General features: G+C 46.6%; 1 protein-coding gene across 11 annotated transcripts in view; it reads left to right on the forward strand.

The window, feature by feature from the left end:
* exoc1 (exocyst complex component 1) overlaps positions 1-12379 on the forward strand; it is a 154620-nt gene that overhangs the window by 132220 nt on the left and 10021 nt on the right. For all 11 annotated transcript variants that reach the window (XM_085970251.1, XM_085970241.1, XM_085970270.1 and 8 more), the window contains one exon: positions 5735-5814. In XM_085970251.1, coding sequence (XP_085826377.1) covers positions 5735-5814 — 80 coding nt within the window. The remainder of the gene's footprint in view (positions 1-5734; positions 5815-12379) is intronic.

A 12379-nucleotide genomic window follows, 5' to 3' on the forward strand; every position in this document is an offset into this window, starting at 1 on the left:
AGTGTTTTGCTCTTCTGGAAAGCTCGTCTACATTCGTCACTCCACTTCCATGGCACCCCAGTTTGCAGTAAGGTGTTCAGTGGGTGTAGTATTGTAGACAAATTTGGCAAGAACTTATGGTAGTAGTATACCAGCCCGAGGAACGACCTCAGTTGTGACACATTTTCCGGTGCTGGAGCCTTGACTACTGCCTTAATCTTCTCTGGGGACTTATGTAACCCCTCTTTATCGATAACGTGGCCACAATACGAGATCTGTTTTCTAAAAAACTCGCATTTGGGGCGGTTAGCTCGGAGCCCATATTCCTGCAATCTAGTGAGCACCTGCTCCAGGTTGGCAAGGTGATCACTGTCATTTTCGCCCGTGACCAGGATGTCGTCCAAATAACACTGGGTCCCTGGGATCCCTTGTAGGACTTGTTCCATTGCCCTCTGCCAAACAGCCGGAGCTGATGCTACCCTGAATACCAGCCGGTTGTATTGGTAGAGACCTTTATGGGTGTTGATTATGAGGTATTTTTTTGATGATGCTTCTACCTCCATTTGCAGATACGCCTGGGCCAGACCAATCTTAGTGAAGCGTTTCCCTCCAGATAGCGAGGCGAAAATATCTTCAATCCGCGGAAGTGGATATTGTACGGTGTGAAGGACCCGGTTCACTGTTACCTTAAAGTCCCCACAGATGCGAACCTTCCTTGGTTCCCCAGGCGTGCTGCTCAATGACTTTTTCGTCACAGGGACGATGGGTGTAGCCCACTCGCTCCAGTCTACCTTGGACAGTACACCTGAACGTTCCAGACTCTCCAGCTCTGCTTCGACGGCTGGGCGGATCGCATAAGGTACTGGTCTGGCCGTAAAAAATTTTGGGCTTGCGTTTTCTTCAATTTTAATTGTCGCTGTCATGCCTTTTAGTGTTCCGAGTCCTTGCTGGAACACTTCTTTCGCGTCAGTTAGGATCTTTCAGTCGCCCAGGTGTGACGTCGTCATCCTTTTTGTCAGCCACAGTCAGTGCCTGTATGGAATGCCAGTCCAGTTGTATTTTCCGGATCCATTCACGTCCCAGTAATGGTGGTCCTCCATCTTGCAATACATACAGGTCTAGTTTTGGTGTTTCCTTACAGTTATATGTAACGGTCACCCTTATTTTTTCTTTGGGGTAGACTTTTTGCCCCGTGTACATCTTCAAAATAATTTTTGTGTCTCTCAAGGGTATGTGTGAGAATAGCCGCTCGTAGTCCCGTCGGTTTATGACTTAGGGCTGATCCTGTGTCCAATTCCATCTTTACCTGGACTCCTGCTATCTTGAGAGTGACCCAAATGGTTCGGTGATCCTCCTTTGTGATCACATTATGTAGTTTCAGACAACTCAGTTCCCTGCTTTCGGAGTCGTTATCACTCTTTTGTTCGTCTGAACTATTCTCCGTCATCTTATGTACCTTCTTGTACTTTTCTTGGTAGGTTTCTTATTGCTGGTTTTCTTTCCTGACCTGCAGACTCGTGCTATGTGTCCTACTTTTCCACACTGTCTGCACACTTTGTCTTTGAACCAGCAATCATTCTGGTCATGTGTTGTTCTGCCGCAGCGATAGCACTTCTCTGTTCTATATGACATTGCGTTTGTGCCATATTCTTGCGGTCTCTGTTGTATCTCTGCAGCGCCCCGTGCTGCTGCTTCATATGATACCGCAATGCTGAAAGCCTTTTCCAGCGTAAGGTCCTTTTCAGATAAAAGCCGTTTCTGGGTTCCTTCACTTTGAAGCCCACACACAAACTTGTCCCTTAATGTATCTGCCAGTCCCGCTCCAAACTGGCAGTGTTTTGATAGTTTGCGCAGTTCTGTTAAATAATCAGCATTGCTTTCATCCTTATGCTGGTTCCGTTTGTGAAACTTGAATCTTTCTGCTATCAGCAGCGGTGTGGGGTTTAAATGTTCCTGTAGTATCGTTACTATGTCTTCAAAACTCTTTTCCATTGGCTTCGTTGGGGTTACTGGATTTCATAATAAATCATACGTCTTTGCACCCATTAAATTTAACAATACCAACACTTTCTTGTCATCTGACACCTCATTTGCCTTGCAGTATACCTCTATTCGTTCGACATATGTAGTCCAATCTTCGACTTCATTGTCAAATGCGGTGATACTGCCACTCTTCGGCATTTTGGGTGTGGTTTAAAATGGCGTCTCCCGCGCTTTCCTTCCTCCCCCGCTGCTGCCAACGCCACTCCCGGCGGTTCTCGTGGCAATGGCGGCGCCCTGTAGGTTTTGCGCGCTTCTCCTGCGCTGCTGCCAACGCCGCTCTCGGCGGTCCTCGTGGCAATGGCGGCGCCTCGCGGGTTTCTGCGCGTCTCTCTCTCCCTCTCTCCGACGCTGCTCGGCCCCTGTACACCGGCTGCGTCCTGTGCGCTCTGCCCTCTCTCTCTCTCCCCCGTCGACGCTGCTCGGCCCTTTGCTGTGCCGCTCGGTCGGGCTCTAGCCCGCCGCTGTCCGGGAAGGGTCTGCGCACTACCTGTTGCCAGCCCGTTTCGCTGGACCACCTCGACTGGAAAGCCAAGCCTGGCTCTCGACAGCCTCCCCCGCAATTCTCGAGTCTCTGGATGACTGGGCGGTTGCCCGTGGTCGACGCCCGAGTCTCTGGCCTTGACCTCCAATCCACTGATCTCCAGGAACGAATCCCCGGGAGGTGATGCAGAGTTGCAGGTAGGTTCGAACTTGCCTTGTCGCCAATGTTGTGTCTGTGTATAATAAGACACAAACTGCAGGACAACGGTACAACAGGTGTTTACTCAACGTGGCTCACACTGGAACTGATCTGTACAGGTTACTACTCCGTACTATATACAGGTGTGGTCACTGCCAGTACTGCAGTATACATGAGCTGTAAAAGATAGTTCCCCCCCCTTAAAGGTATATACATTACACAGAGTATTTCCTAAATGGTGAAAGATTAGGGAATGCAGATGCTCAAAGGGCCCTGTGTGTCCTTGTACATGAGTCACTGAAAGTGAATGTGCAGGTGCAGCAAGCCATTAGGAAGGCAAATGGTATGCTGGCCTTCATTACAAGAGGATTTGAGTACAGGAGTGAAGAAGTCTTACTCCAATTATATAGGGCCTTGGTGAGACCGCACCTGGAGTACTGTGTACAATTTTGGTCTCCTTACCTAAGGAAGGATATACTTGCCATAGAGAGAGTGCAACGAAGGTTCACGAGATTCATTCCTGGGATGGCGGGACTGTCGTATGAGAAGAGATTGAGTAAACTAGGCCTGTTATCTCTTGAATTCAGAAGAATGAGAGGGGATCTCATTGAAGCATACAAAATTATTACAGGACTTGATGGGTGGATGCTGGGAGAATGTTTCCCTTGGCTGGGGAGTCTAGAACCAGGGGCCACAGCCTCAGGATAAAGGGTAGGCCATTCAGGACTGAGATGAGAAGAAATTTCTTCAGATAGAGGGTGGTGAGTCTATGGAATTCTCTACCCCAGAGGGCTGTGGAGGCTCAGTCATTGGGTATATTCAAAACAGAAGTCGATAGATTTCTGATTGTAAGGGCATCAAGGGATATGGCGATAAAGCCGGTGAATGGAATTGAGGCAGAAGATCAGCCATGATCTCATTGAATGGCAGGGCAGGCTCGAAGGGCCGAATGGCCTACTCCTCCTATTTCTTATGTTCTTATAATGCAAATAGATATCATCAAAACAAAAGAAAGTCTAATATATCGGCCTGGATTTTGTGATGTTGGCGAAGTGTTAACGTTCACTGTCATTACCCCTCTGAAACAGAACATAATTTCAGGATTTAGCGCATACACAGATAAACATGGAAATCCTGAAGTTGCGGTCAGTCATTCACGGCTCCACTGTGGGACTCCCCATAGCCAGCAATCAGTGAAATTAGTTGAACTGACGAAAACTTAAGCTTTTCTGATCTAATTGTGCTGTTAAACACCCCATTAAAAGTTGAGCCTTTTTGGAATTGGTGTAACTGGGGTTTAATTGTGTTACAACCATGCTGGCCCTGAAAAATGAATTTTATATTTGTGGAATGTCACATTTCTCCATTATGATACAAAATTACTAGATTTTAAAATAATAAGAAAAAATTTAAGTTTATTTGATATTTTAGCTTCTACCTTAGCCCCGTGTATATGTCCCAATCTTTATTTTGCTCTCTGTGGGAAAAGAAAAAAAAAATGTTAGTGAATTGAATCTGTTTTTATTTCCTGGTTTGCTGTCTGTGAGAATTCTTCAGGGTGATTGGCTGCTTAGACAGCTTGATAATGTCACTGCTGCATTGCGCTGGGATACCCTTTTGACAGCGCTACAATCACTTGAACGTCGAGAAACTTAGACCTCGATTTTCAGTGTGCCGTGAGGCGGGCTTTTAGGCGTGTGGAGGGCTAAAATCCGAATTCGGGGGTCCCGACACCATCCCGCCTCCACGTAAGTTTCAAAGGAGACGGGTACCCGCCCCGCACTGGGACCCTCCGAGGCGAGAAGGGATTAGTGCCAATTAACTGCCAGTTAACGGGCAGTTTTTAGCCTAATCCCTATTTTGAGGGGTGTCGTGTGGGATTCCCGACGGCTCCAAACCACGCCAGGTTAGAACAGGCGGGCCGTTGGGTTGAAGGACTTGGAGGGGTCGTGATGTCTGTGTTCAGGTGAGTGATGGGTGCATGAGTGCAAAGGTAAGTGTGTTTGGTGTGTCTAAAGTGTGTAAAGAAGTTTAAATTACCTGTACTTACCTTAACAGCCTTTCTTCCTCTAGGTTTCGGGAGTCCATCACTCAGCCGGCACTGAAAGCAAAATGGCTGCGAGCTGTCAAAAGTGACAGCCTTCAGCTTTCATTGCCGGTGAGAGTTCTAACTGAGTCTGCGTAGAAGGACTCAGGTTAGAAGTCAGACTGTCAGTGTTTGACCACTTCAAACAGCTGTGAAACACTGATATTTCATCTGTCAAGACGTCTTGACAGATGAAATTTCAGTCAGTGACGTCAACTGTTGCCGGGTGGCCCTTAATTGGCCTGCTGTGCCCGCTGGGCAGGCTCAACAAGGTCAATCAAGGGAAAATCGCGTGGATTGGCCGGACGTCGATGTAGGCGGGACGAAAACCCAAAAGTTGTAGTCCCGCCTCCTTCCCGACTGCTGAATGAAAATCCAGCCCCTAATGTTTTCACCACAGAGATCGTGAGATCTTTGTGGGCAGCTTTCTTCGTGGTCAGCGGCGATCGCCGTTGCTTCGCCGCTGACCGTAAATTCCAGGCCAATATGTTCTAAAAGAAGGTATTGCAATGAAAACAAGACTTTAAGCAATATTGACCCGCAATCTAATGTGTTCTGATAGATTTTTAGTTAAAATGGACCACGGCAACATTTTCTTAGTTCAGTTAAATTATGGCCCATAGCCTTGTTTGCTGTAATTGCTTATAGAATTGAAAGTGACGATACAGCCTTATGAACTAGGCTTAGTTGCTATGGACTAAATATGGGTAAGTATTTCATTCAATCCAGAAAATACAGTTGAATTTTTTTTAAATTATGTTTTGTTCTTTTATTCCAGATATGTTTGTTAAATAGAATGACTTGACTATTAATGTTACTTTAAATAGAATGACTTGCAGGATATTAATGTTACTTTAAATAGAATGACTTGCAGGATATTAAAGTTACTTTGAATAGAATGATATGTAGTATAATAAAGTTTCTTTGTGTTTTATTCATAATATCAGGCGGACTCGGACGATGTAGATGGGGGACATCTGTCTCGGCCACATAACCTTTTGGGAGACAAGCACTCAATGCCATCTGAGTAAGTAATGCAATTAGAATTATCAATGTGCTTGGCACCAACATTAGTGAAAACTTTCTGGGGCTTGTGATTTATTGCAGGAAACTTTCAACCAGTCTCTAGGATTTAAATTTGTTCAGAACCCACAAAATTAAGATGGCCTGATAATGATGCATGCTAAACAGCGGAAGCAGCATGCTATAGACAGAGCTAAGCGATCCCACAACCAACTGATCAGATCAAAGCTCTGCAGTCCTGCCACATACAGTCGTGAATGATGGTGGACAATTAAACAACTAACTGGGGAAGGAGGCTCCATGAACAGCCCCATCCTCAATGATGGTGGAGCCCAGCACGCGAGTGCAAAAGACAAGGCTGAAGCATTTGCAACCATCTTCAGCCAGAAGTGTCAACTGGATGATCCATCTCGGCCTCCTCCTCCAGTCCTCACCATCACAGATGCCAGTCTTCAGCCAATTCGATTCACTCCACGTGATATCAAGAAACGGCTGAGCGGACTGGATACAGCAAAGGCTACGGGCCCCAACAACATCCCGGCTGTCTTACTGAAGACATGTGCTCCAAAGCTAGCCGTACCTCTAGCCAAGCTGTTCCTCTACAGCACTGGCATCCACCTGACCATGTGGAAAAACTGCCTAGATATGTCCTGTTCACAAAAAGCAGGACAAATCCAATCTGGCCAATTACCGCCCCCTCAGTCCACTCTCAATCATCAGCAAAGTGATGGACGGTGTTGTCGACAGTGCTATGTGTTAATGACTATCTCCAACAAGCGAGTGTCTAACCACCTCCCCTTAACATTCAACAGCATTACCATCGCTGAATCCCCCACCATCAACATCCTGGGGGGTCACCATTCACCAGAAACTTAACTGGACCAGCCACACACATACTGTGGCAACAGAGCAGGTCAGAGGCTAGGTATTCTGCGGCGAGTGTCTCACCTCCTGACTCCCCAAAGCCTTTCCACCATCTACAAGGCACAAGTAAGGAGTGTGATGGAATACTCCCCACTTGCCTGGATGAGTGCAGCTCCAACAACACTCAAGAAGCTCGACACCATCCAGGACAAAGCAGCCCACTTGATTGGCAGCCCATCCATTGAAGGGATAATTATTAGTCCTAGCCCCTTTAGGGCTACCATGGATCAGGCGTATTCCTCAGACATTCACTTTCAACTAAAGTTTGAGGTAGCCGAATCCTAAAGATGCTTAATTAGGTCTAAAGGTCCGGACTGTCTCTCCCTGAAGGAAAGGAACAACCTGAAAATGTTACCGTCCTCCAGATAGCACTTTTAATAAGTTTAGCTAGACTGTAACGTTCCGGATATTATGAGGGTCTGGAAAACTGCCCCAGAATTCTGCAACTCCACACCAAAGAGTGTACAGCGATTGAGTTTGCGAGTTTGATACAGAAGCATTATGTGAGACAATTCTAAAAATATATAGATTTATTAAAGAACCGACATATAATTTACAGTTGGTGAGTCAATCGCAACATTAACAGTTCCAAAAAAAGAAAGCTTTACAATTCTATTATCAGAGAACCTACTCTCAAATCTTAACTTCTCTACAGTTTTACAGTTCTTAATTTTATTCAGGATATCCACCAAAATCAAATACCGTACCTTTGATCCCCAAGGTACAAAGAGTTGGAGACTTAGGCCTAGAAATTCAGTTGCTTGCGCCAGCCGGTAGCGCCTTAGGAGGAGGAGATGTTGGGCGTTAGGCGGCTAGCGGCCGGGCGCAGCGCGATCTGCGCCTCTCCCCAACTTCACTAGAGATTTAGCGTCGGCGCAAAGTCTTTGCGCACGCTCAGCTGCGCGCGCAGATCCTGACGTCATTTCATCGTGCAACGCCCTTTGTGCGCCCCAAACCAGAACTTCAGTGGCACCGCCCTTCTTTGCGCCTGGCGCCCCCAGCGACTGGTAGAGGGGAACGGTTCCCAGTCGCTGCGGGGTGCAGGCGGCGCTATTTAAAGGGGACTCCTCCTGCATTATAAGTGACAGCCATTTTGTGCCAATCCTGTGTGAGAGACAAAGGCAGAGAGCTTTCTGCTTTGACTCAGCGCTCGCACAGGTACTTCTGGCTTCAGGCCAGAGCTTTGCACTTGGATTTCACTTTCAGTGCCATAGCCTTGAGTCGCCACATATACTGTAATGGGGGCTACAATGGGTGGAAACGTTGGCTTTCTGCATTGCATTCAAAGGGATCAGAGACGCCGTGAGAGAGTGCCAGTCATGGCCAGACGGAGAAGGGCCAACAGGTGTCGGCACAGGAGGCCTTACCCACCCAGGGTATACCGCCAGCAGTTCTCATATCTGAACATGTCTGAGGAGCAGTGTGTTCGGAGGCTGCGATTCAGAAGGGATGTGGTCACTGAGATCCGCCACCTGCTTCGCAGAGATCTGCAGCCACAGCTGAGGAGCAGGACGTCTGTCGGTGGCAGTGAAGGTGACGGTGGCTCTCAACTTCTATGCCACCGGCTCCTTCCAATCCGCTACTGGGGACATTGCCAACATCTCCCAGTTCGCGGTACATTGCTGCATCCGACAGGTGAACAATGCCCTTTTCAGAAGGAGACGTCAGTACATCTCCTTCCCCATGACCCTGGACAAGCAGCAAGAGCGTACAATGGGATTTGGAAGAATAGCGGGCTTCCCCATGGTCCAGGGCGTAGAACTGATGAACCAGCATTGGTCAGGGCTGCAGTGCGCAGGGCATGGCAGCCAGACAAGTCCACCCTCCCCCTTTAAGAGCTGACCGGCGCCAGAGTGTCTGCCGTCAATCAGCAACTCGCCGCACCTGCGCTGCGCCCGCCCTCGGGGTTATCGCCCCGGACCGCCGGCTTAGCACCTAATGATAGTCGTGCATCGCCTGTTTTAGTGCAGCAGCAACCTCTTGGGGCGATGCGACTGAATATCGGTGAAGGTGGCGCGAACTTACGCCAGGCGCAAACTTTAGCGGCCGCCCGACTGTAGCGCCCCGAACGTGGCTATACTGAATTTCTAGGCCTTAGAGCTGGCTCCGAAGCCGAGAATCGCTTTGCCCCTTTAAGCGAGTCTATTATCCCATTTGAGAGTTCAATATTTATACCCTTTTCCAGTGGTATTTCCTTAAAGGTTTTCTGCTGATGTAAGCTAATTATCTCTAGTCATTTTTCTGCTGACCCCTGCAATTCTTAGTCACCTCAGCTGGTAGCACTACAGAACCATGTCTCTCCTCTAGGTGTTCTAAATTTATCATAAAAAACAGTGCAACAGCAGGTGCGCTTTACTTGGTATCATTTTTATGAAGGCAGATGTTTGTTATTTTTATGTGCTCCTTTACGAGGTGTAAATTAGAACACCATATACAGGGTGAACCATTGTCTTGTTCCCAAAGGTTCAGACTTCAGGAGCTTTTAACCTTTTTCAATAAGGCTATTGATTCAGTGTCAACAACTTATCTTATCTCAATAGCCAGAATGCTATCACAGCTTTTTCATAGTTAGGTTTCTAGATTTCCAGACCCAGTTTGTCATGTTTTAACAAGGCCAGAATTCTTTCATAGAATGGTGTATTTTTCTGAATAGGTTATTCCTTCACACCACCACCTTAAACAGTTTACTCCCTCCACCACCGGCATACCGTGTCACATACCATCCTAACTTAGAAGTATATCGCTGATCCTTCATTGTCGCTAGGTCAAAATCCTGGAACTCCCTACCTAACAGCATTGTGGGAGTACCTTCACCACACGAACTGCAGCGGTTCAAGAAGGCGGCTCACCACCACCTTCTCAAGGGCACTTGGGGATGGGCAATAAATGCTGGCCTTGCCAGTGACGCCCACATCCCATAAACAAATTTTTTAAAAAGCGGCACTTACTCACCAATAATCTGAACACTAATGCTCAGTTTGGATTCTGTGAGGACCACTCGGCTCCAGACCTCATTACAGCCTTGATCTAAACATGGACAAAAGAGCTGAATTCCAGAGGTAAGGTGAGAGTGACTGCCCTTGACATCAAGACAGCATTTGACCAAGTGTGGCATCAAGGAACCCTAGTAAAATTGAAGTCAGTGGGAACTCTCCACTGGCTTGAGTCATACCTAGCACAAAGGAAGATGGTTGTGGTTGTTGGGAGGCCAATCATCTCAGCCCCAAGACATCACTGCAAGTGTTCCTCAGGGCAGTGTCCTAGGCCCAACCATCTTCAGCTGCTTCATCAATGACCTTCCCTCCATCATATGGTCAGAAGTGGGGATGTTCACTGATAATTGCACGGTGTTCAGTTCCATTTGCAACTCTCCAGATAATGAAGCAGTCGATGCCTGCATACAGCAAGACCTGGACAACGTTCAGGCTTGGGCTGATAAGTGGCAAGTTACATTCGCACCACATAAGTGCTAGACAAGAGGGAGTCTAACCACTGCCTCTTGATATTCAACGGCATTGCCATCACCGAATCCGCCACCATCAACATCCTGGGGGCGGCGGGGGGGTTACCATTGACCAGAAACTTAACTGGACCAGGCGCACACAAATACTGTGGCTACAAGAGCAGGTCAGAGGCTGGGTATTCAGAGGCGAATGTCTCACCTCCTGACTCCCCAAAGCATTTCCACCATCTACCACAAGTCAGGAGTGTGATGGATTACTCTCCACTTGCCTGGATGAGTGCAGCTCCAACAACACTCAAGAAGCTGGACACCATCCAAGATAAAGCAGCCCGCTTGATTGGCACCCCATCCATCATCTTAAACATTCACTCCCTCCACCACCGGCACACCGTGGCTACAGTGTGTACCATCTACTAGATGCACTGCAGCAACTCACCAAGGCTTCTTCGACAGCACTTCCCAAACCCGCGACCTCTTCCACCTAGAAGGACAAGGGCAGCAGGCGCATGGGAACACCACCACCTCCAAGTTCCCCTCCAAGTCACACACCATCCTGATTTGGAAATATATCGCCGTTCCTTCATCGTCGCTGGGTCAAAATCCTGGACCTCCCTACCTAACAGCATTGTGGGAGGACCTTCACCACATGGATTGCAGCGGTTCAAGAAGTCAGTTCACCACCACCTTCTCGAGGGCAATTAGGGATGGGCAATAAATACTGGCCTTGCCAGCGATGCCCACATCTCGTGAACGAATAAAAAAAAACTTACTAAATGGGCATGCTGCACACATCCCACTAAAAATGGGACTTACTAGCATGTTTTTTTAGTGTAATAATTTGATCTTTTTGTAATTACTCGTTTCTCCTTTCCTATGCTAGCAACGTTAATGACCTCTCAGACCTTTGACAATAATATATATGAACAATTATTAGGAAGTGTGTGAGAGTGATACTGGCTGATTTTAAAGTTTGGGAATGTGCTAGGTAAAGAACCAGTTTTTATAACCCTATATCTATCACTCTGGTACAGCATATTGCACCAGTGTGCCATAATAGTTTTTATTTTACGTGTACCTGTCACTTCCTTACAGGAAGCTTACATGAAGGCTCATAAATTTTAGGTACATCAGTTAATGTACATGTATAATAGAATAACTAGCAAAATGATGCAACATGGGTCACAGTTCTGTTTTTTTTCAGATAAGCATGAATGATCAAATTCAGGTTTTTAACTACAGTTTACGGCTCATCCTCACAGTTACTGAAGCTGAATGGTGTAAAATCCGTTGATGCAACTAGGGATCAATAGAACACTGTACTGCAAATCTGTGCTATTACAGTGCAGATAATTAAATGGAAACTATGGCCAATGTAGCCAAACACTGACAAAGCCAGAATTACCTGAGGGCTCCAAAGGTCTGGCCATTTCCGATCCTGGGCCTCTGCTCTCCGAAATGCGCAGGGCCCAGGTTTCCCAGGGGCGCATGTGGTTCGTAAGCGTCCCTGGGATCACGTGGGCCATGGGGAACCAATGAAAGAAGGGAATCTCCCTTCATACTTTTGACAGCTTAGACCTGTCAAAAGTATGAATGGAGATGACTCCAAAAACACATCAAAACATTAAAAAAAAAATTAAATCACATTTTTAAAATTACATTTAATTAAATATTAAACAAAAATTTAATTTTTGGGGAAAAAAATTCAAGTTTTTTACGGGGCTAAAAATAAACACCTATTTTTTAAATTATAAATGCGTGGAAATTTTTTTTTAACTTTTTTAAACTCTTATTCTGGTAAAAGCAAGCCTTACGTCTGCTTTTACCAGGCGTAAGATTTTTAAGGGATTTCAGCAGGCAGAGGTTCTGCAGAAAGCGAAACTCTCCACCCGCAGAGACCCTTCTCCAGAGCCGGCGTGCGATCTGTCAAGAGGATTCTTGACCGATCGGAAGTGCCTGTTTTCAGCGCATGCCTGAAACCGGCACTTGAGGTCCCTACAGGTGTGTACACAGCTCGTATACACCCGTAGGGATCGGAAAATACGGGCCATTATTTGTGTGTTATAAAGGTAAATTAGTTTTGTTCTGATAGATGACATATCTTTTGGATTTGATTCACACTTTATCTTGAAGAAAATTGTTCTGTCATTTTTACAGCTTATATTCCAACTACACTGGTTATAAT

This window comes from Somniosus microcephalus, chromosome 2 (assembly GCF_052327205.1).
Source record: "Somniosus microcephalus isolate GS21.2 chromosome 2, FLI_Smic_1.0, whole genome shotgun sequence".
In the NCBI taxonomy this organism is placed as follows: domain Eukaryota; kingdom Metazoa; phylum Chordata; class Chondrichthyes; order Squaliformes; family Somniosidae; genus Somniosus; species Somniosus microcephalus.